This window comes from Passer montanus, unplaced genomic scaffold, assembly GCF_014805655.1.
Source record: "Passer montanus isolate IOZ18808 unplaced genomic scaffold, ASM1480565v1 scaffold62, whole genome shotgun sequence".
Classification (NCBI taxonomy): Eukaryota; Metazoa; Chordata; class Aves; order Passeriformes; family Passeridae; genus Passer; species Passer montanus.
Genome location: NW_024371260.1, coordinates 514,936 through 537,024, shown reverse-complemented (window position 1 = coordinate 537,024; position 22,089 = coordinate 514,936). Strand labels below are relative to the sequence as shown.

At 47.5% G+C, this 22,089-nt stretch overlaps 1 protein-coding gene across 3 annotated transcripts; it reads right to left on the bottom strand.

Moving 5' to 3' along the window:
• Nucleotides 1-418: 418 nt before the first annotated feature.
• Nucleotides 419-22,087, bottom strand: CTNNBIP1 (catenin beta interacting protein 1). 3 transcript variants are annotated; one of them, XM_039727779.1, is made up of 5 exons: nucleotides 22,045-22,087; nucleotides 11,118-11,207; nucleotides 8,298-8,380; nucleotides 7,717-7,807; nucleotides 419-2,337 (listed from the first exon to the last, which is right to left on the bottom strand). In XM_039727779.1, exons 3-5 carry the CDS (start codon nucleotides 8,352-8,354, stop codon nucleotides 2,210-2,212), a joined length of 276 nt encoding a protein of 91 aa, XP_039583713.1. In that variant the 5' UTR covers nucleotides 8,355-8,380; nucleotides 11,118-11,207; nucleotides 22,045-22,087; the 3' UTR covers nucleotides 419-2,209. The 3 variants fall into 3 exon arrangements, with proteins under 3 accessions (XP_039583713.1, XP_039583714.1, XP_039583712.1); XM_039727780.1 differs by lacking the exon at nucleotides 22,045-22,087 and having other exon boundaries at nucleotides 419-2,368; nucleotides 8,259-8,380; XM_039727778.1 differs by lacking the exon at nucleotides 22,045-22,087 and having other exon boundaries at nucleotides 8,259-8,380.
• Nucleotides 22,088-22,089: the final 2 nt, after the last annotated feature.

Below are 22,089 nucleotides of genomic sequence, written 5' to 3'. Positions count from 1 at the left end.
TTTGATTTCCTGGTTTTATTAGTAATGGTTTACTTGGGAAGGCAAAAGCACACCAGCAAAGCTACAGAAATTTGTACAAACAGTAAACAAGTCCACCATGCTGCTGTCCTGAGTCTTTCTCAAAGGTGAAGCCAGGTGTTTTTCATTTGGCAGCTCAGCAGTAATAAATCAATATGAAACAAGAGTAGATATTAAAAACTGTATTTCCCCCCCTCCCCAACAGTTACATTTTTAGTGAAAATATTAAACCACATGAACAGTTCACTTTCCTTCTTGAAAAGCCTCAGCTGCTGAGGAGTGCCCTGGACAGCCAGGGAGGGTCAAGGTCAGCACTGGGACCCCTCAGTTCACACTGTCCCCCTCTGCACCAAATTCACATTAAAGTGCATCTCAGGCAACCAAGTCAAAATCTAGAGAATCCTTTGGGCTCATTCCTGGTTTATTTTAATAAAGACATTTCTTATCTGGCCCCAACAAAAAGGGGTAAAAGATTTACTTTCACATAGAACTTTACAAAGCTGCAACTGAATCAAAAGGAGCATTTTCATAAATAGATGTACAGTTGCTCTCATTACACAGTATTTATTTGCTCCAGATAATTTCTTCCTTGTGCATTCTTCCTTTTGCAGACAGTCCACGGTTTCTCTCCAGCTTTTCCCCCATTTTGAGACCACAACAGCATCCTGTCAGCAGAATTTCTGGCCATGAAAATGGTCACGTTCTCACAGTTAGATTCTAGAATTGTCACTGTAAATAATTAACAACCATAGGAAAAGAACCAGGAACAGGTAAATTGAGTTCAGCTTTAATAGATTCTGAAACATCTCAAGTCAGTGCAACCCACAGCAAAACCCAGAAGTTTTGTAAAAACCACCTGCACACGTGAGAGGAGATGAAGTGCTTGGTTTTGGGCAGCAGTGCTGGAGCCTGTGTGCAGACCCTGAGCAGTCAGTGCACCTCGGGACTTCCAGTGCAGGTTTCTCAGTCTGTCAGGTCTGTGTGTGTGTTTGGAGGCCCTGCAGCTGCAGAGTGACCCTGAGAGTGTCACCTGTACACTCAGGCTGGAGAGCCTGAAGCAGCACTGCTGCCTCCTGAACAGTGCCTCAGGAACGTGCTGCTGTCCTAGCATCCAGAGAATTTCCCTACCACAAAGCAGCTGCAAGGAGGGAAACCATGTACAATTATTCAAGTGACTAGAAACTTCAGTTTATTAAAGCCCAGTGCAAGCTGGATTTAAGTTAATGATCATTAATTGTTCCTAATGTGAGAGCTACTCTTGTGCAGCAGTCAAAGGGTTAAAGTGGAACTCTGCAGTATTTTAAACAAGTTCACATATTCTCTATACAAATTTGGCAAATTCACGTCACAGCCTTAGATCTCATTCTTGCAATTGCTGCAAAGCACCTGCAGCTCCTCTGAGGGAGCAGCCAGGAGTGCCAGGGCTGGGCACCCCGTGCCCACCAGGCCTGGGCAGGCCCGGCCTCCAGCCTGGCCAGGTGAACTTCTTGAAGCAAATCTGCTTTGACACATGCTCCCAAAAGAGCTCCAGGCCAGAGAGCAGCTGAGTATGGAAAAACTGATTGCATCAGAAACACTGCAGCCGAAAGGAAATCAAACCATGACTTCAAAGCCAATCAAAAAACCAAAACAACCCCCAAAAGCAAGCGTTTATATGTGTGTAGATGTAATAAATATTGCAAAGCACATTTGTCTTTTCCCCCCCAAGTCAATAAGTATAAAGAAACAACCAATGCACCAAAACATCAGCTTCCTGCAATGAAAACGTTGGAGTCAGCAAAATACCTGCAAGCCAACTGAAGGGAAAGCTTTTGCATTGTCACCCAACCACAAGCTGCTTCCAGTTCTATGCAGCCAAATCAAACCCTCTTCAAATTCACAAGTTTGACCTAAATAAGCACCACAGCATGAAAAGCTTCTTTAGAAGTAGGATGTCAAGAGACTTTGTTTAAAATATAAAATAAAACGTGAGATAAAAGGTTTCCATTGGTCAAGTTTGAAAAATTGCCTTCCTTTATCCAACCACAGCCTGTCCCTTTGAGCCAACCAAAACCACACCTGCAGGTTTGTCCTGAATGAACACAGCCCGGCTGAGTTGCAAAATCTGACAGGAACAGATGGCTGGGAGATGCATTCTGAGGGTTGGGCAAAGGGAAACAATATACAAAGGAGAAGGAATACCAAGGAACAATTAGGGTGGGCAGAGGAACTTATTAATGCTCAGCCATCCTCCTCTATCTTCAGGAATCTCACTGTCCTCTCCAGTTCTGTGCTGTTCAGGTGTCCTGCAGTTACTGTCTTCTGTCTTCTGTCTCTGACCTGGAAAATGCCATCACAACATCCTCAGCACCTGCAACAACAATGGATACAGGAAACCTGTGCCATAATTACTTCCTTTAAAGAGCAGGGGAGAGATGCAGAACCCAGAGTGTCATTCTGCACATCCCTACAACCACCAGGAAAGCAAAGGACAAGCCAGGAATGCCAAACCACCAGCACTGCCTGTCCCAGCCAGGTAACTGCTCAGCTCCACAGACTCCTCCTCCACGGCTTTGCAAAGTTCAAATTCAGCTCAGATGGAGCAGCAGCATGCACAATTCCTCCAGTCTTTTACCTGAAGCTTATCAAGAAGCAAATCTCAGTTTTGTGCCCCAAGCAACTTCTGCCCATACACCTGCACACAAGGTAAAAAGGACTAATAAAAATACCTCATCTGTTCTCATTATATGAATTCCATTTCTCAGTTATCTAATCTGCTCTTCAGTTGCAATATAGCCAGAAAAGTGGTCAAAATGGTTGTAAATTCCCCTTGCTAAAGTCCTTAAAAGCTAAATCAATGCTCCTGAAATGCAACTGCACTTACTTTTATACACTTCACAATTTATTTGTTATATGTACTCAAAGCAGGAAATATTAAGGACCAAGCAGTAGTAGTTTGTTTTTCATATTTAGGGCCCTTATCTTATATAAAACTACATCAAAAACTGCTCTGATGCACCCTCTTGCCAGCATTCAGAGGCCCTGCAGTCATCTCCCTTTTCATCTCCTGCACAAACTGTTTCTTCCTTGATCAAAACATAAATGATATATAGCACCAGGATCCAGCTCAGCATCAACAAGCTGCCTTGTTGGTTTTGAAGCACGCAGGAACTACCAGCCCTGAAGAAAAACAAGGATTTCACTTGCAAGGAGTGTGACAAAGCCTGGCTGCTGGGTTTGTCACAGCAAGAGGAGGCCAGGGCAGCTGCAGCAGCAGCTCTGGCACCCAGGGCTCCTCACACCCCTCCAAGGTGCAGCAGCAGCTGGAGTGGCCTGGCAACCCTGGGACTCACCCAGCACAGCCATCAGCTGCTCTGCTGCCTGATCTGACTGCTCTGGGCTCTCCCAACACTCCTGCAGCTTTCCTGCAGCCCCACAGAGGAAAGGAGGTGCACCCCAGGTACCCCCAGCTCCGTGCTCCCGCCTGCCCAGCAGGAACCTCCCAGAGGCCACTGAGGGCAGGGGGGGTCTGCAGGTGACCCCAGCAAAAGAACCTGGGGGACATTTGTCCAGAAAAAGGTCACCCACGTTTCTCAGCATAACAGCAGGTTTTGTTCCAGCTCTGTCCTATAACCCAAACTACCCAGAGCCAAAGGAGACCAAGCTGACAAGGCTGCTCATGAAACAGCTCAGCAGGGCTGTGCACAGCCACAAACACTGCCTGAGAACAGCCTGAGAACAGCCTGAGAACAGCCACAAACACTGCCTGAGAACAGCCACAAACACTGCCTGAGAACAGAGCTGGCCCCTGTGCTGGGGGAAAGCAGAAGCTGAGCTGCTCCTGCAGGCCCACTTGGCTCCCACAACGGATGTTTTCTAACTAATCCAGAGAAGTAATGCAAAAAGCAGAGCACAGGTTACAAAGTTAAGCTGCACGTGGCCCAGAGGCTGTGGCAGACAATGGGATGGTGGAGCACGTCTGCTTTGAGCACATCCTTCACTGAGCTCTGCACTTCCAGCAATTAATGCACAGAACAATGACAAAGGCACACTTTTACCTGACCTGCATCTACAGCTGCTCTCTCCACAGCTGTCCCTTTTCTGGGCACACATTTCTACCCTGAAACAGACTCACAACATACCCACTGAAATATTCCCCATCTTTTATGAGCAAAGCATTAATTGCCACAAACCTTTGGACTTCTCTCACTGTGTCTGCCTCATGCTTTCTCACCCTCATTCTTCCTACAAATTAACAATAATTAACAGGTGGACTTACGTCCTATCTTAGAAAGTAATAGTGACAATCTTACCCCACTAACTTCCAAAAAAATCCCACTGAGGTTATGTTCCAACTGCAGCTGTCTGAATTGCTGAATTTAGAGCTCTTTTACACCACTTGTTCTTCAGTCTTAGCAAGCCAAGATGAGCTGAAGGTCAAAGGACTTCACTGCAGGCAGGGGAGGCTGCAGACGTGCCCTGAGCTCGTGTCCCCAGCTGCTCCCCTGCCCTCCTCCAGGGCACAGAGCTTCCCCAGGGGCTGGTGCCACAGCAAGGAGTGGGCACAGAGACACAACCCAGCAGGGCACAGGCTGGATGGAAACCACACCACCTAACCCCAGAGGAGATGCTGACACCTCCCACAGCTGCTGCTCCCAAGTGCTCCTTGAATGAGAAACAGATATGTACACCTGATTTGCTTGTAGTCACCTGCAGAATTAATTAAACCCCAAAAGCATTTAGAGATCAGAAGGTTTAGCCTGTTGGGAATTTCTAAAGGCTGCCAAATTTAAAAAAAGAAATTCTTCACTTCACACATGATCTTTGCATACATGCATTTCTTCAACCACCTTCCAGCAACAATCTCCTAACCATTAACTCTTCCCTGGGATTCCCAGCATTAGCATCCTAGTCTGGCATTCTAAAAATACACCATGCACTGCTGAGAGCAGCAGCACACTAGAACAAGCCCTGTGCTCAACACAATAAAGGTGCACTGAGCAGAGCTCCATCTCCATTCCCAGCAGCTTCTGCCAAGCCACGAGCAGCTCCCTGGAGCCCCACCAGCAGCCTGGGCTGGTTTGGGTGCCCCACCACCAGAGAACCCTCTCCCCCCCCAGCCAGGCACGTGTCTGCATCCCAGCCTTGCCCTGCCCATGGGAGCAGCACCACGCTCCTGTTGCCATAGGAACCCCCGAGCTGCAAGCACCAAGGTCTCAGCACAATTCCCATCTCCTGCTTCCATTTGGGAGCTGCCAGAGCCAGCCCAGCCTTTGGAAATGCAACGAGCTGGGGAACAGGGAATATGGGCTTGTGCAGGAGATGCTTCTGTGCTCAGAACTTCCTGAGAGGCATTTTGCCTGTTCTCAGAAATATGTGAGAAAGCCTGAATGTCATCAGGTGTGAGCTGTGTCAGCTCTTGCTGCAATGCAGGCAGGACCAAGGTGGGAACATCCCAAACCAGCTCAGGATTGCATCCCCTCTCATGAACTGAGATGCCTCAGGGATCCTCAGCTATTCCTGGAGCCATGAAAACAAACAACAAACACTCCACAGATGTCAGCTAAAGAGCTCCCAGAGTAAAGGAAAACAGCCTGGATTTTGCACTTTCATATAGGTGTTAACAATGATTGAAAAATAAAACTACTCTAATATTAGACTCAATTACCATATGCCCTCTTCCAGTAAAAACAAGCATAAACTGAAGGGGAGTCTTAGCCTTCAGGCTTGATTAAAAATTACAGAGACATTCTAACATGCTTCTTGATGCAAATGAACTTCCATTGCTGGATCCTTGGACAACAAACAGAGTCTCAAGGAGGAACTTTAAATGTCAGAGACACTGGTGTCAGCAGTGGCTCATGGAGGGTTTATGGCACAAGCCTGAATTCAGCAGGGACCATAAAAACACATCCTGGCCCAATGGACAGAGGCTGCAGAGAGTCCCTGTGAGCAAAGGGGCTCACTCAGAGTCTCAGATCCTGCTCAGGAGCCACAGCAGGGACAAGCCCAGGTCACTGCTGCAGGGCCACAGGCAGAGACACACTCAGAACTGTAGAGCATCCCTCCTCAGAGACCCCCACAGACCAAAACAACCTCCCTGGAACTGGGGCCAGGCTGCAGCACTTCCAGGGACACACAGAAACCTGCAGGTCCATGACAAAGCTCTCAGAGTGCTCAGGCCAGTGATGATGTCATTCTGCTTCTTGGGACAAAGTGGGGATGTGAAGTTAGCTTTGTGTCTTTTGTGCCTGCTGGAGGAAAATGGCTCTAAAGATCCATCGGGGACAGTCAGGCTGAGAGCAACCTGTCCTACTGTGGAACAAAAGACTCTGAAATCCACTGAAGTGCTAACGTGGTGTAAGTTACTCCCCAAATAACACCTCTTTTTGTTGTGTAAGACAAGCTGCATAAAGGAAAAAAGAAATCCTCCAGAGAGGATTTCAATGAAAACAGAAGAGTAGGGAAGAGAATTCCTTTAAGCAGTCTTGGAGCCACAGAACAGTGAGAGTGTGGCCGTGCAGGGGTTTCCAGCACCAGGCAATGCCATCTAGTGGAGATGGGATCTCCCTTAGGGTGGCACATCCCACCCCTGTGTCACTGCAGTCACTTCCAGGAGTTCCATACCCAGCCCTTCCTGCTTCTCTGACCCCAGGACACAGCAGAGAGCACAGGCAGCAGCAAGCAAGGAGCATTACCATTACTGACTGAGAGAAACCTGAGCAAATCAAATCCTGAGCAATAAATTATAGTTGCTTCTGTCTGTAGAGCACACTACAGCTTCAGCACCACTGCAGGAAGTATCTGCGTCCCCTGGCTGGACTTCTGATTTTGTCACCTTTTCTTTGCCAAAGTGCAGGTAATTCAGCATAGATTTCATTGGGAGAAATGTAACTTTAAGGATAATGCTGAAAAATGCCAACTGCAGCTAAGTCTCCCTTAACTGAATGTTGTCTTCCTCAGTTTTTGACAAGAAACAAGAAAATTCTCACTTTAGACTGGCAGAAAAGTTGTGTATTTTGGCTCAGAATCCTTCAAGCATATCCACCTCCATCAGCCCCCAGCTATGCAAGGAATGAGCACAGCAGCAAGTTTGTGCAGGTTTGTTTGTAATGGATTTCTAGATGTCTCAGATCTGTACTGCATTTCTGCTCAGATCTTTGTGGCACTGCTCTTACAATGTTCCCTCAGCTCCAAACTGCACTTCATGAAGTGATCTGGCACGAGGGCTGTGCAGGGGAGGGAGAGGGATCCAGCAGGAAACATTCAGGTGCACAAGAGATTACCAGACTCGCTCCACACAGCTGTTCACCAAGACTTCTGCAAGGAACTAACAAAGCCAGCCTGCAGGGTGGTGCCAAGGGATCCTGCAGGTCCAGGAGGCTGCAGGTGCTGTTTGCTGAGGCTGCTGGCCCAGGGCAGAGGGAGGGCACAGGGGGCACTGGGCAGCACTGGGGGGGCACAGGGCAGCACTGGGGGCCCTGGGGGGGCACTGGGCAGCACTGGGGGGGCACAGGGCAGCACTGGGGGCCCTGGGGGGGCACTGGGCAGCACTGGGGGGGCACAGGGCAGCACTGGGGGCACTCACCCTGGCCGATGGAGTGCTGGGACAGCTGGCTCAGCTGGGGGGGCACAGGGCAGCACTGGGCAGCACTGGGGGCACAGGGCAGTACTGGGGGCACTGGGGGGGCACTGGGGGGGCACAGGGGGGGCACTCACCCTGGTCGATGGAGTGCTGGGGCAGCTGGCTCAGCTGGCTGTTCACCACCCCCGCGTACGTGCGCAGGAACTCCTCCTCGCTGGCCGTCAGCTGCGGGCACAGAGGTGACAGAGGTGACAGAGGTGACACCCGAGCACTCAGCAAAGCAGGACCCACCCCAGCAGGCAGCACAGCCCCTCTGCTCTGCTCCTCAGCACCTGCAGCACCCCTTACTCGTGCACCCTGAGCAGCAGCACGGACACAGCAGCCAGATGGGACACCATGAACTCATGGGCAGGTCAGTGCCACCTTCAAACAGCTGCTTCACTTGGCTCTTTTTCTAATGAAGAACTTGAAATCATTTATCTATACATGGTAGTTCCAGGCATCACAAGCCTTATAATCTTTAAGCAAAACCCAATTGTGTTTATGGTGTTTATGTGATAATTCGAACAATTCAGCATTAAAACCAGACCATCACCTGCCCACCTCAACAAGCACGACCCCAGTTAGTCCAAAGTGGCCTGAAACCCACAAAGGATGGGCCAGAGGTGCCTCTTACGTTGGATCCCATCTTCCTGAGCATGAGCAGCACCCTCACTTTCTGCTGGATGTACATCTCCTCCGGACTCTTTCCGGGGACGCCCTCTCGGTTCATTCCCCTCCTGCCAGCTCCTGGATGTCCTGCAGGCACAAAATCAGGAAAGCACAAACTACAGCAGGCAATGGGCTCTAACAGGAAATGGAGGAAGAGTCCCATTTCCAAAAGACCTGTTTTTCACCAGTGGGCAGAGCACTGGATGTCCTGGGAGAGTAAGGAATCACATCCTTCCCCAGTGAAACCATTACAAATGTCAGCAGCTGAACTGGGCCTCACAAATGCGACTGAAACATCCAGAGGCTGCTGCTCACATCCCCACAGCTCATTATCTGTGGCTATGTTACTGCATGAGCAGAAAAGGAATTCTAAGAACTAGATGAAAGAATCATCCTGACAGAAGAGCCCATGGTTTGGGGTTTTTTCCATAAATAAGCACAAGCAGAATGAAAACAGGATGCAGAATGCACAGCCATCAAGCCCACAATGGCTAAACAAAAGCTGTGTGAAATCTAAACTCTTAAGTCTTCCTCCTCTTTTTCTTTTTTCCTTTATATATCATATAAAAAGGCCATTTCATTACTGTAAAAATTACTGAAATTTATGAAATGGTTTTGGAGAGAAAGAAGAACAAAGAGAAGCAGGGAAAGAATATAATTTTAAAGCTGAGCTTCTTATTTTAATAAAGATAATTACGTTATGGAATAAACAGACTGTGCTATCCAAATTCTATAGCACAAAGCATGATTATTATATGAGTATCTGGTAATTATTCAAGTTCCTCAACAGGGAGAGTGGGTTTAGGTGGGAGATTGGGAAGAAAAGCTTCCCTGTGAGCCCTGGCACAGGTGCCCAGAGCAGCTGGGGCTGCCCCTGGATCCTGGCAGTGCCCAAGGCTGGACACTGGGGCTGGAGCACCTGGGGCAGTGGGGGTGTCCCCTCCATGGCAGGGGTGGCACCAGGGGGCTGTGAGGTCCCTCCCCACCCAAACCATTCCGTGCTCCCAGGAGTGGGTGGAGGTGGGACCCAGCCACTCCTGCCCCACACACACCTCAGGGAAGGGGCTCCACAACAGGTGCTCAGCCCCTTTTCACTGCCAGAACGGGGTCTGGTCCTACACCAGGCCACAAAGGTGATTTCCTGAGCCCCAGTAAGGAAGGGAACACCCTCCACAAGGCTTGCCCAGGGAAGGCTGTATCCCAGCAGGTTCAGACACAGTGTTCCCAGTAATGTCTTCCTGCAGTCATTACCAACCTCTCCTCTCACTCCATTTCCATTATTACTTTTAAGGGAAAGTAATCTGGGTGTGGAAACTGTTTAAAATTACACAGAGGCCCTCCTGAGTGAGTCAGAAGTAATGCAAACTTCAGCAGCAGCTGCTGGGACAGGCTTTGCCACCCACACTACTGAGCAGGGAGATAACAGCAGTGAAAAGTGAGAAAGATCCATCACCAGCCTTCTTGAGCATGTTTCAGTGGGAAGAGTGCATGAAGCTGATTTGCTGGAGATGGCTCTGCTTGGAAACCTGCAGCCCGTGCAAGGTGATGATTGTTGGGCTTTTTATACAACCTGCAAACTGCTCTCTGAAGGGGGAATTAAACAATCCCTGAATTTTGCCTAGTGTCAACTCAAGTAAGTAAATTGGATTATGCTACTGGGTTTATACTCCACAGTGCAATTTGCTGAGTGCTAACAAGGGATGCCAATAGTAAGGCAATGAACAAAATAAGATACTGAGCAAGAGATATCAAGTTATACACATCCAGAGACTGATAAAACAATAAACATTGATCAAGATATCCAGTCAGCCTGAAAGGTAGGGACTAGCTCTTAATATTGTAAATACTTTTCAAAAAATATTGCACTTGAAAAGGGAAGCTGCTGTACTACCAACCAATCAACCTAGACAAGAAAAATCGTGTCAAGAAAAGCTGAAATGCAGTAAGACATCTTCTGTTTAAAAATGAAACAAAATGGATGGGATATCAGTAGGTGGCACCATCCACAAGCACCAAGAAAATGCCACAGCTGCCCCCATGCCCACGAGGAAGACCCCACTTCAGCACTGCCCTGCACACCAGGTATTGCAGGACCTGCTCTGGTTACTGTTCACTGTTTCCAGCATAACTATCTTCTAGTTGTTTATTAATTTTCAAGCTTTAAAAAGGGGTGATGGGAATTCCTATCTAAGCCTGGCTCTTGTGAAACAACCTTCAGCCAAGATGGGTTTGTCACCTATTTAACAGGAAGGATAAAAATCCTAAAGCCTGCCCATTCAGTGAATGCTTCACACAATCAGGAAGCAGCACGGGGGGAGAAAGCACTCAATAGGGCTCAAAAAGTATGCACAGAGAGGTAAACCAAGCTTTCAGAGCAACAGCACTTTGCTCTCCCCACACCACAGCTCTTCCTACTCGATGTCATCAAAGGGGAAAGACAAAGGTCTTAAAACAGCACTCAGAGCCCAGCATGAGAAATGTGAACGTATCTCTGTTTTCCTGTTACATAAAGCTTTCAGAAGACACAGTTTAGGATGACAACATCACCCAGCATATGCTACATGAGAAAATTTCCAAACCCACATACAAAGCTGGTCCATGCCCAGAAGACAGCACGATCCTCATTTGCAAATGAAGGACTGGAAAATCTTTTCAAAATACTTACCAACTTTGTTCTCTCCAGAAAGCTACAGCAATATGCTACACATTATGAAATGCTCCTTAAGCAGCATTTCCCTGCCCCCACAAATCTTTCTGGCTCGTGGATGAGTGGTCACTGCCCCATCCCCAACCAACAAAACACCAGATTTCTGTGCCAACGTACCTGCTTCTAGAAACCACAGGAGATCAGATAATCCACGTCTGCAGTCCTGATCAGTGACTGGAGCTGGGAAAAATGTGTGAGGGAACTGCCCTGTGAAAACAAACGAGCAAAGAATTACAGAACATCCACAGCTGAACCCCAGAAAGAGTCTTAATTCAACACACCTTCACTCCCTGCTTTAGAACACGCTCTAGGTAAAATTAAAAAAAACTGCACGATTGTTTGGAGCTGTTAAACTCAAGAAATTTATGCTTAAAGTTTTTTAAAATCAAGCCATTCTTCAGCTGCAAGATTTCCACCCTGACCATAGCAATGACATTCCCAATCACTTGAGAATGAATTGCATTCAAGCTTTGCATTCTTTAGGGAGCTTTCAGCACAAAACCCAACCGAAGCATCCTGGCGTCAGCAGAGAAGCAAGGGGATCTCAGCTGAATTTCTGGGAATCGTGAGGCTGGCACTGCAGGAAGAGGGGCCAAAGGCTGGCTAAGCCATGGAGAATGCACTGCTCTAGCAGATCTGGAGCTGGGCTCTCCAGGTGAGGGTGAGGCAGATGTGCAGAGCCAACAGGAAGGTTTGGGCTGCCTGTGCTCACCTCTGGCAGCAGAACATGGATCTTCTCCCCAGTGCCAGTTTTCCATTCCTTTCTCACCTTCTCTCCTTTCTCTGACCCATGCAATTCAAAGGCTGCAGTGTCAGTCAGGAATGACTGAATTCTTCACTAAACTCTGTTAAAACACTAAATGCTTCAAGCTTGTCCTGCTGCATCCAACACACTGCAAATGGACATAACTGGGTCACCTAATTCTCCCTTGTTTGCCAGGCACAGGCAATGAAATTTAGCTCTCATTTATTTGTAAGATGATTCACACGACAGAATAATAAACAACAAAGATCTGTATATTACAGCCAGCACTGCCAGCCCAGCTTTGCCAAAGCAATCATCCAGGTTTGGAAACACTCCCTCCCCTCCCCAGCAGCACAGAAAGCTGTCCTGCACTCCAGCTCTTCCCTCCCCACGCTGCCTGCAGAGGGCTGGGTGAGGATCCCAGGAATTCCTTCAGCTCAGCAGGGCCCAACATGTGGACTGGGCAGAGCCAGGAACGCCTGACATCCCCATCTGTGTCCCTCCAAGGCCTCTCCTGGCTGGGGGAAGGCTGGGCAAGCCTGCCCTGGGCACACCAAGCACCCTCACTCAGCCCTATGGACTGGAGCTGCAGGCCCTGGCAGGGCAGCAAGTCAGAGATCAGAACCAGACATGGGTTTGGGATGAGCAGCTGGAGGTGCTGCTGCACCAAAAACACCCGGGCTACTCTGCAAGGGCATCACCCAAGTAATTCAATAGCTAAGGACCTCCAATTTTCCCACTAGCATTAAAGGATACTTCCTCACCTCCCCTCATTGTTCCTTGTTCTGAAAACACTCTAATGAAAATAAAATATATTTCTTCCCAAAAATGAATTAAAAGACCACAGTGGCTTTCTCTTCAATCACTGACCCCAAACACAACAGTACATAATGAAAAATACTGTACCTGCAGTCAGCCTTCCCTTTTATCCTTCTTTCCTAACTGGGTTTAGAACATCAGCTATTGGGGTTTCACTTCAAAAAATGCAGACAGGAGAAATCTGTACTCAATCTCAGTTTAACTTGTCTGTTTTACCAACAGATGGAAACAGCTCCTCAGGAAACTCAAGCCTCACCAGCAAGAACTGTTTTGACTGAACGCCTTCAGAAGAAGATTCCAACACACAGCAACTGAAAATTGCAGATTTCTAACTGCATTTCCTTCACTTCCACCTCCACTGGTATGAATTCAAAACCTGGAAGGGACTTTCTGCTGGACAATGCCACAGATCAGTTCGTAATTAAGAACTCCCAAATTCTTCTGACTCCCCTCCTGTCCTCTTTTTAAATAAACAAAAATTTCACATCTCAAAAGAGACACGCTCACGCTAAAAAAAATTGCATCTTTATAAATTGTGCATAAAGGAAGATACTTAAGCATCCCATTCAGTTTTAAAGCCATGCTTATTTAATGCAATGAGAATGCAACGTGAGCTTTTGCTCCTCCAAATTTCATATTCTCCCCCACACTGCAGTCCTCTGTAATGCTGAAATTCCTAACGACCACATTTTACTGCTATGGGAGAACACAAAGTGCAACTGAGGAACCTGCACAGCCTAAATTAAGGGGGAAGAAAATAAAGAGGCAGTAAGCTGCTGGAAAATGTAGTATTTTACATATTCAGTCTTAATAATTTAGGGTACTTAGAGCAGCCATCTGGCGAGTTCTTTAAAGCCTAAGTCACAGCTGACTACCTCTTGAATATCTTGTAGCATTTCCAGTTATAGCCAAAAGAAACCCAACAGGAGCTAGTTCAGCCACAATTTATTTTTTTGTTGAATCTGCCTGGTTCTGTTGAAGGCAGTGAAAGCCCCCAATTAATGGGAAAGGATTACAAAGCTGAGCTAGGCAGTCGTGGTGGATAAAGCCAGCTCTGCAGGCTCCTTTGCTGAGCACCAGTGGAGTTCAGAGCAGCAGAAGGGTCCCTCTGACTCTCTGACACCATGGCAAGGTTCAGCCATCCCCCTCCACAGCTCCACCAGCGAGACTGCAGTGCCTAGGCACGGTCACACTGGGGAGCTTGGAAGTGCCAGGGGATGCTGCCCTCATTTAAGCCTTGTTCATTTTCAAATGACATTTTCCAGAGAACAGTTAAGAGCCCAAAAAACCTTCCAAGCTGGAGCCTGAAACCTGAAGTCAGGAACCAGAGTCTGCAAAAACCCTGCTACAAATTTTCCTCTAATTCATCCTGACTCATGACCTTCAGTCACAGGCAGCTGGAGACTGGATTAATTCCCCTCTCCAGAGGGATACAATGAAGAATTCATAACAGCTACCTATTTATAGGTGAACAGTATGAACTGAAATATTTAATACAGTTTTTTTTGTCTTCGTTTCTATGTTCAGTGCTACCTTTTAGCTGACTTCAGAATCTGAACCCCAGGGTCAGATTTAGGTCAATTTACTGCTGGAACTCCCAGATGAGGGAGGTTCACATCTCTTTAAATGTTAGATTTAAATTTTTAACGAGACACTACAGTCCTTCTTGAAGGAGGACAGGAAACAGCCCCAAACACTGCCATTTCTTCATGAAACATTTATGAACACAAGCAGGGGTTTTTCTCCCCAGTGCTGGACCACCTTTCAGAGCTTCAAAATGGGCTTCAAAAGCACCAATGAAGTGCATTCCACAGAGCTCCCCAATACACCAAAACAGTTCTTACATCAATGCTCAAGCTGACTTAAAAAATAAATTTTAAAAATCCTACTATCATAATCAGCACTTCCATGAAATTAAAATTTGCCTCCTGACCTTCAGGCACACACAAACCAGACGATTTCCCCCCACTTCCCTCGAGGACAAGACACCTCTCACATCTCACACAGTTAAAAGAGGCAGCACAGGGTTTCAGGTAGTTCATGTCAGTCAACTTGAAGCCTCTGAAATTAAACGTAGTAACAGCAACAAAACCTGAAAAAAAGCCTTTCATTCCACAAAGGTATTCACACTTCAAAGATGAATGTGTCAAAAAGTCTTTAAAAAGTGAAAGCACTCCATAAAGAGCAGTTTACACACAAATTGCACCCAGCCCAAGAGACAACTCCAACACTTTACTCACGATGGTCCCCAGCAGCTGGATGGACAGTGCTGCTCCTGTCCCAACCACGGGCTCAGGCACCTCTTCTCCTACTTAAAACAAAGCTACAAATCTTCTAGGCAGGAAATTAGGCACTAATGACAGATAGCAAATTATTTAATTACTAGGTATCCCACTGAAGAATTACTGGTAAAAAGTGCTCAGCATCCATCATTAAAACAGAGCACTGCAGCCAAGCTTTGTATGGATCTATCTGTGAATATTTGATTTCAGAAACAGAAGATTCCTGGAGTCAAACTCCCTGGGCAGGAGTGAGCAACCTCTCCCAGCCCGAGCACACAGTGCTGGGTGCATTTAACCTGAAAGGGCAGAGAGCACACGTGGTGCCACAGAAAGGCTTTCTCTCCACTCTGTGTACATGTATCTACATTTTTTTATATATGTATTTATAGGCATTTCTCTGGTACTCACTGCCACAGGATCTGCAGACAGCCAGGTATTAGTGAGCTCTCAGTGTGCTGCCCTGTAATTTTTACTGACATCTGAACATCATTATTGCCAGGTCACAGCCATTGCACACTGCAAATGCCTATAAATCTGTTATAGTACAAAGATTATGGCTAACTAGTTTTTTTAAAAGCAATTAAAACGTGAGCTGTTATTAGGTTGGTGGCTAGTTAGCATTTTAGTGTTTTGCAACCATGTATCAAAGTACATTGTTAGGACCAGAGACTCAGATTAATAGCTCTTTACTACCAAAATTGTGTAACCATTGGACAGCAACATTAAACAGTGTTCTGGCCTCATACATCAGTAAAATTTGCTGTAGAATATGACAAACACAGCCCTTATGTCTCCTAGTTATCTTGCCTCTTTAGGGAAAAAAGAACCAAACTTCAGTGCTGCTTTCCCCATGGATGCTCTGAATAACGAAAAAAAGCAAAGCAGAGATTTCAGGTCTGAATCAAGGTTTAATTTTCAAAACCATTTAAAGAGATCTACTATTAATAGCTCTTGCTGTGAGCTGAACTAAGCACTAATGGCTCTTTGTCTAATATGGCCACATGCCTCAATCATGGCTGTGGTGCTAACCAGAGCACAAGCTCTGCCTCCTCACTCAGTGACCCGTGAGCAGCAGCACTGCTCCTGGATGATGTGGGCAAGAGACTTGTGCTCCTAAAACCTTCAGCAAATAATAATCCACGAGACTTTTCCTAGACAGTGTTCCATAGATTGGTCTCAGTAGAGTATGCCAAGCATGCCAGCTCCTCTCTTCTCTGAAGGACTTACTAGAAACAAAAAGCACAAGAGAAGGATTTTTGCTCCTTGCTTAGGTCACCAAACAAGACTGCGCTGTGAAGATATCTGATGGACAGAGGAGGGAGGAAGGAAAAAAGAGTTTTAAGAGAGGACTTTTAACATTCACTGGTTTAAAACAGATTCCTGATTACACACCAATTTTACCACGGACAATTACCAATTTTACCACGCTTTCCCTATGTTTTGGCCAAGTGGGATTGCAAGGAAGGAAATCTTGCCTTCTGGAGACCTTGTATTCCTCAGGAAAATGGATGCAGTTTCCTTCCTGCCTAGCCACAATTCTGCATGTTACCTTAGTTCCACCAGCTGTGAACTGTGACATAAAGCTGCATGAGGTCAGTGGTCTGGCTGAAGAGTCCCCTCAGCACTGAGCAAACACACCAGGCTGGAGAGAAAGGGACTGCAGGGCTGGGGGCTCCAGCAGCTCCAGCAGCTCTGGCACTGAGCAATTCCTCAGCACAGTGCAAGGATCACAGGCCAGACACAACACACCTGTGTTAAAGGCAGCCGCATGTAAAAACATTAATTTAGGCTAATCAAACTGCAATACATAATGATAGTAACAACAGGAGCTAGCCCAGACCATTCACAACAAAGCCTGAGTGGCTGATTCTTGCACAAGTTAAAACCACTGCAAGGTCCCAGAGCACCTCAGGAAGTTCCCAGGAGCAGGATGCAATTTAAGGCAGAATGGGCAAAGAGAATGGCTGGAAGAGCAGGCAGGTTTCTGCCAAACCGTGGGCACAGTTAGGCATCCTCTGTTATGGTTAGCTGCTCAACAGAAGGAAGGAGCTGACAGCAGTTACATCTAAAACTGCAGCTACCAAGAGCAATGCAAGGAATACATGAAAAACACGTGCTCTTCCACACACAGGACTTTATTTAAAGATTAAAACATGTTCTGTAAAAGTCAGTGAACTAAGAATGACAGTGCCACAGTAAGAGAATGGTGGCAGCTTGATGTGAATTGTGAAAGGCTGATTTCACCAAGCTCACTGTAGCTGCTGACCAAGAGCTCACCAAAAGTTCTGTTTAGCAGAACCTGATATTTCTGACCTCTGAAGTTAAGCAAAACCTTTCATGAATTCTACATAAACCAATGAGTATTATTTGGCATCTACAGACATTCCTGAAAAAGGCAGCTCAGAAGACATGAATGCTCCTATTTTTCTCAATTTGGCATCAACTCTTGAAGTTAATTATATTGTAAGTGTTATTGCTGATTGGTTTTGCATAAACATTCAGTTAACTATGTTTATCTTGAAGTCTGATATTGCCTCCCCCGACCAACTGAGCAAGCTGCCAAGGCACTAAGAAATTTCCAGTTTTCCACAGAAGATCCAACACACTCAAAGTTAGGAAACTCCATTAAAATTACATTAAAATGGCAACAGGCACCAGAGATCCCTGCAGCTGCACTATCCCCTCCTCAGTCCTACAAAAAGCCCTCCTTCAGTAGTTTACCTTAAGCTGTTTCAGGATTTATATTCCTCCTTTACAGCAATTCTGCTGTAAAAATTTAGGTCACATTTCCTTTAAGGGTGCACGTCCATGTGTACTTATTTAAAGCTCAAGGAAATTAATTAAAAGCTCCTCACTGACTTCACTGTGCATTGAATCAGGGCCTGGATGAGTTCAGAGGCAAAACAATTACACTTTAATTAAACATCTCCACCTTCATGTGAAGTAGTCAACTAATTTTATGGAAGGATAAACTGAGTCAGAAGGTTTCTGAGCTTGGTCATGGTCATAAACAGAGTTGATTACCTGAGTTATTTCCATATTTTTTAGCTGCCCTCATAACACAGAGAAAATGGACTTGGTGAAAAATAAAATAAATTCTTGGTCTGTGTATTTGCATGGAATAAAACAGAACATCCTGAGACAAGTGGAATGGTTGTATAAATTTACTGACCCCACCACTGTTCCCCAATTAGCTCATTCAGTCAGTCACAGGAATTCCAATAATGCAAGAAATTGAAATTATTAGGAGGGGTTTTTTTGAGATTTTTAGGCTGTCTTGTTTATTTTTAAATAGCATGAATAATTATATCTATATTATTTTTGAAAACAGAAACAGGCTTGGCAGATTTGATACTTGTAAAACCTTGGATGTATTTAGTGAACAGCAAAAAGTATGACTCCACTTTCTGAGCTCAGACTGACATTTAAACCATACAGAAGCTCTGTGACATCCTGTCAGATCACCAGCAGTGAGCAGAAACAAGAATGAGCTTTCTTCACTTTCTCAAGCATTTGTTATATAATGCTTCCTCAACACTAAGGCTGAAAATAAATCTGAGAGTCAGGAGAGTTTCTCCTCATTCTAGTACTAACTAATGGGTTCTGGTTAATTTGCTGATCTCTGATGTCCTCTCACCTCTAGTTTTGCTCCCTCTGCTCTATCTGCACTCTTGTGCCAAAGGAAGTTCATGGACAGGACACAGCTCTTCAAAGGGAAACAGAACTGTAAGAGTCCTCCATCCTCAGAGATAGAACACTGAAAAAAGTGTTTTGGGTTTTTTTTCCTAAATGAAGTTACTTGGTAAAAAGTTTCCAGCACATTTCAAACCTATTTACATATAATTTCTCCCTTGTACCTAGAAGCAAGACCATTAAATCACCAACACTGGATGTGGTAACAATGTTTTTGTTCCAATAATTTATATCTCTGGTGCACATCGCCATCAAAACTGGGACTAGACACACAACAGCTCTAGCCCAGAACATAAACATTTGGCACATTTGTTGGGATTGCCATTTTCCCAATCACTTCTGTGGTGCAGCTGCAACAGCTGCCTCTGTCCTTGATGCATTTCAGCAGGAAATCCAATCTGATGCCAGCGTGCAGTAAGAGAGAGAAGTACAGTTTTGCCTGTGCATGTATAGAAATATTTCTGATACCAAATCTTTTTTTTTTGGAAAAAATTCTCCTGGAAGTCTGTCCCAGCATCCCCAACAGCAGCCTCCAAAAGCCCATTTCCTTTCTGTGCACAGCACTTGGGTGGATGTTTGATGCTTCAAACTAGGTCAGATGCTCAGGAGGGTGCTTTGTAGTCAACAACCAACTTAGGAAGTGAAATACTTGGTAAAAAACATAAATGTTTGTGTTGGTTACAGATGACAAACATTTTGGAGAGGAAAAACTTATATTAAACACATATAAAGAGATCTATTTCTGACAAGCTGTTTCCTAGGCAAAGCATCAACCTTGAACCACACCAGGCACCTTTAGGTGCTGGCTCTGTTTGCCCATATGCAACTGCAGGATGATTTTTCATTTTTGGCAGCAGACAGGGATCACAGTCATTGTTAGATGTTACAAGATCTAGGGTTTGTTTCCGTTCACTTTTGGTTTTGTTTAGAAAACAACACAAACTGTTTTGGAAACGCCTCTGTCCCCTTGCAAAGTGAAGCACTCGAACCCTGGATGGGGGAAAGGATGGAGGGAGCAGAAGGGGACACAGCTCCAGATTCCCCACAGAGCTGGCATTCAGAACTCGCTGTCCCTTCTCCAGAGGATGCTCTGGCAGTGACAGGAGCAGAAACTGATCTGCTCAGACAGGGACAGGGGCTGCTGCTCGCTGTGAGCACAGCCCCCCTGCCCAGCCAGGGCAGCCCCCGCGCTGCCCAGGGCACAGGGGCTGGCACAGGGGCTGGCACAGGGACTCCTGCCGGCCCAGGGAATGGCACTGGGACTGGCACAGGGACTGGCACAGGGACTCCTGCCGGCACAGGGGATGGCACAGGGACTCCTGCTGGCCCAGGGGATGGCACAGGGACTGGCACAGGGACTCCTGCCGGCCCAGGGGATGGCACAGGGACTCCTGCTGGCCCAGGGGATGGCACAGGGACTCCTGCCAGCCCAGGGGCTGGCACAGGGACTCCTGCCAGCCCAGGGGATGGCACAGGGACTGGCACAGGGACTCCTGCCGGTGGCACAGGGACTGGAACTGGGACTGGCACAGGGACTCCTGCCGGCCCAGGGGATGCTTCCCTGCTGAAGATTTCACTGCACTCCCCCATGGACATCAAGAAGAGCCCTGAAAGCACTTTTCTGCCCTGTGTAACTTTTCCATAACTTGTTGCAAGGCTCACAATGAACCAAAAGAGAAAACTGCTTTAAAGCAGACTCGGGTCCAACCCGTTAGCAATTAAGTTTGTCAAAATGGCCTTTGGTCCTGCAGTTGTTCAGTCCTACACACTTCGTCATAGAGTTATTATTTCTGTGTGCCACATCAGCTAAGACAGCACACAGATCCCCAGCAGCTCTGAATTACACTGAGGGAGCTGCCAGTTTCTCCCAAGATGCCAAAGATACAATAACTGAAGAGGCTTTTCCAGCTAAGGGCAAAGTGAAGCAACAGAAATGTATCTGAAGTACACCTGTCACCCTTTTCCAGATGAATCTGTTTGTCAAGGCAAAAGTAGCTTGTAGCTTGGTAAGAAAACCAGCCTGTATTTGTAAAAGAGTAATACATAGCTTTCTGCATGCTCCCTCACCTTGAATACCTGTGCTTTCAGAATAAACCCCACTGAAGTACATGCTTAGCCTCATTTTTTCACCATTTACATAGAGGTTCTCCTTCAGCAGGCTGTTTCACATCACACATGAGCTCCAAAAATAAGGAAGGCCAAAAGAAATTGAAAGTCTGTAAGTTCAGCAGCCAAAAAAATATAGTAGGATTTTGTAAACCTATTGAAAAATATGTTTTTAAATACTCTCCAATCATGCCTCTCACCATACTGGAGCCAGCTTAGACCAGGACTGGGAGCTAGCACACCTAACTTGCCTCCAAAGTCTGCTGGAGTTTGATGTTTTGATTCTTTTTTTAAATCCTCACATCTGCAGAATGTCTCGGGCTCATCTCACAGAGCATCAAAGCTCACCCTGTTCAACATGCCAAGATGAGGAATGGACAAATAAAAGATGATATACAACAGAGCAAAATATTCTCTTCTTGAAGAGAAAGCAAACCTGAGTCTGTGAGGCAAACATGCCCTGATGAAGCACATCTGGACACTGAGCAGAAACATGGATCACGTCTCATCTGTCTCTGATACATCCTGATCCGGAGGGTGATGCTGTCCCTTTCTCACGTATCTTCCCAACAGGTAAAAAACTAACATGTGCCAACAAATACCACCCATACAAACTGGAAGTTACCGAGTGCTGCCTCGGAGGCTCTAGAAACCCCATTTTTAGCCAAGGCAGGCTTACCCCCGAGGGAAGCCCTCTAGCAAACACTGTCCGAGAGGCGTGCTCGGAGCAGGGCCGGGATGCCGCGGGCTGCCCCGAGCAGCCCCAGCGCCGCCGGCACCTGCAGCAGCGGCAGGAGCGCTCCGGCTGCCGCCGCGGCGCGGCCATGCCTGGGTGGGACACGGGGGAGCGGGGCGCTCGCGACGCGGGGGGGATGCCACAAAACGAAAAAGGCACCTCCCGTACCTGCGCCGCGGGGCCAGGGCCTGCCCGGGGCCGGGGAGCGGCGGCGCGGAGCGGAGCGGGGAGGCCCGGAGCGCGGCGGCGGGGCGGGCGAGAGCAGCGGAGCGGAGCCGAGCGGAGCCGCCGCCTCCTCCTCCTCCGCCGTGACTCACCGCGGCGGCCCGAGGGAGGTGCCTGGGCGGCTCCGGGGGAGGGACCCGCCGCGTCCCGGCGCCCAGGGCAGCGGCGGCGCCGCAGGCAGCACCCGAGAGCCGGCCGGGAGGAAGGGGCGGGGACCGGGGCACGGCCGGGGAAGGGGCGGGCGGGCACGGCCGGGGAAGGGGCGGGAAGGGGCAGCGCCGGCCGGGCCCCGCTGCGCTCCCCCTGCGGGATCCGCTCACCCAGCGGGACCCCGCTCCCCCTGCGGGATCCGCTCACCCAGCGGGACCCCGCTCCGCCTGCGGGACCCCGCTGCCCCTGCGGCACCCCGCTGCCCCGGCCACAGCGGCTCGCACTCACCTGAGAAGCCCTGTGCAGGGACGCGGTGCCTGGGTGCCGGGGCTG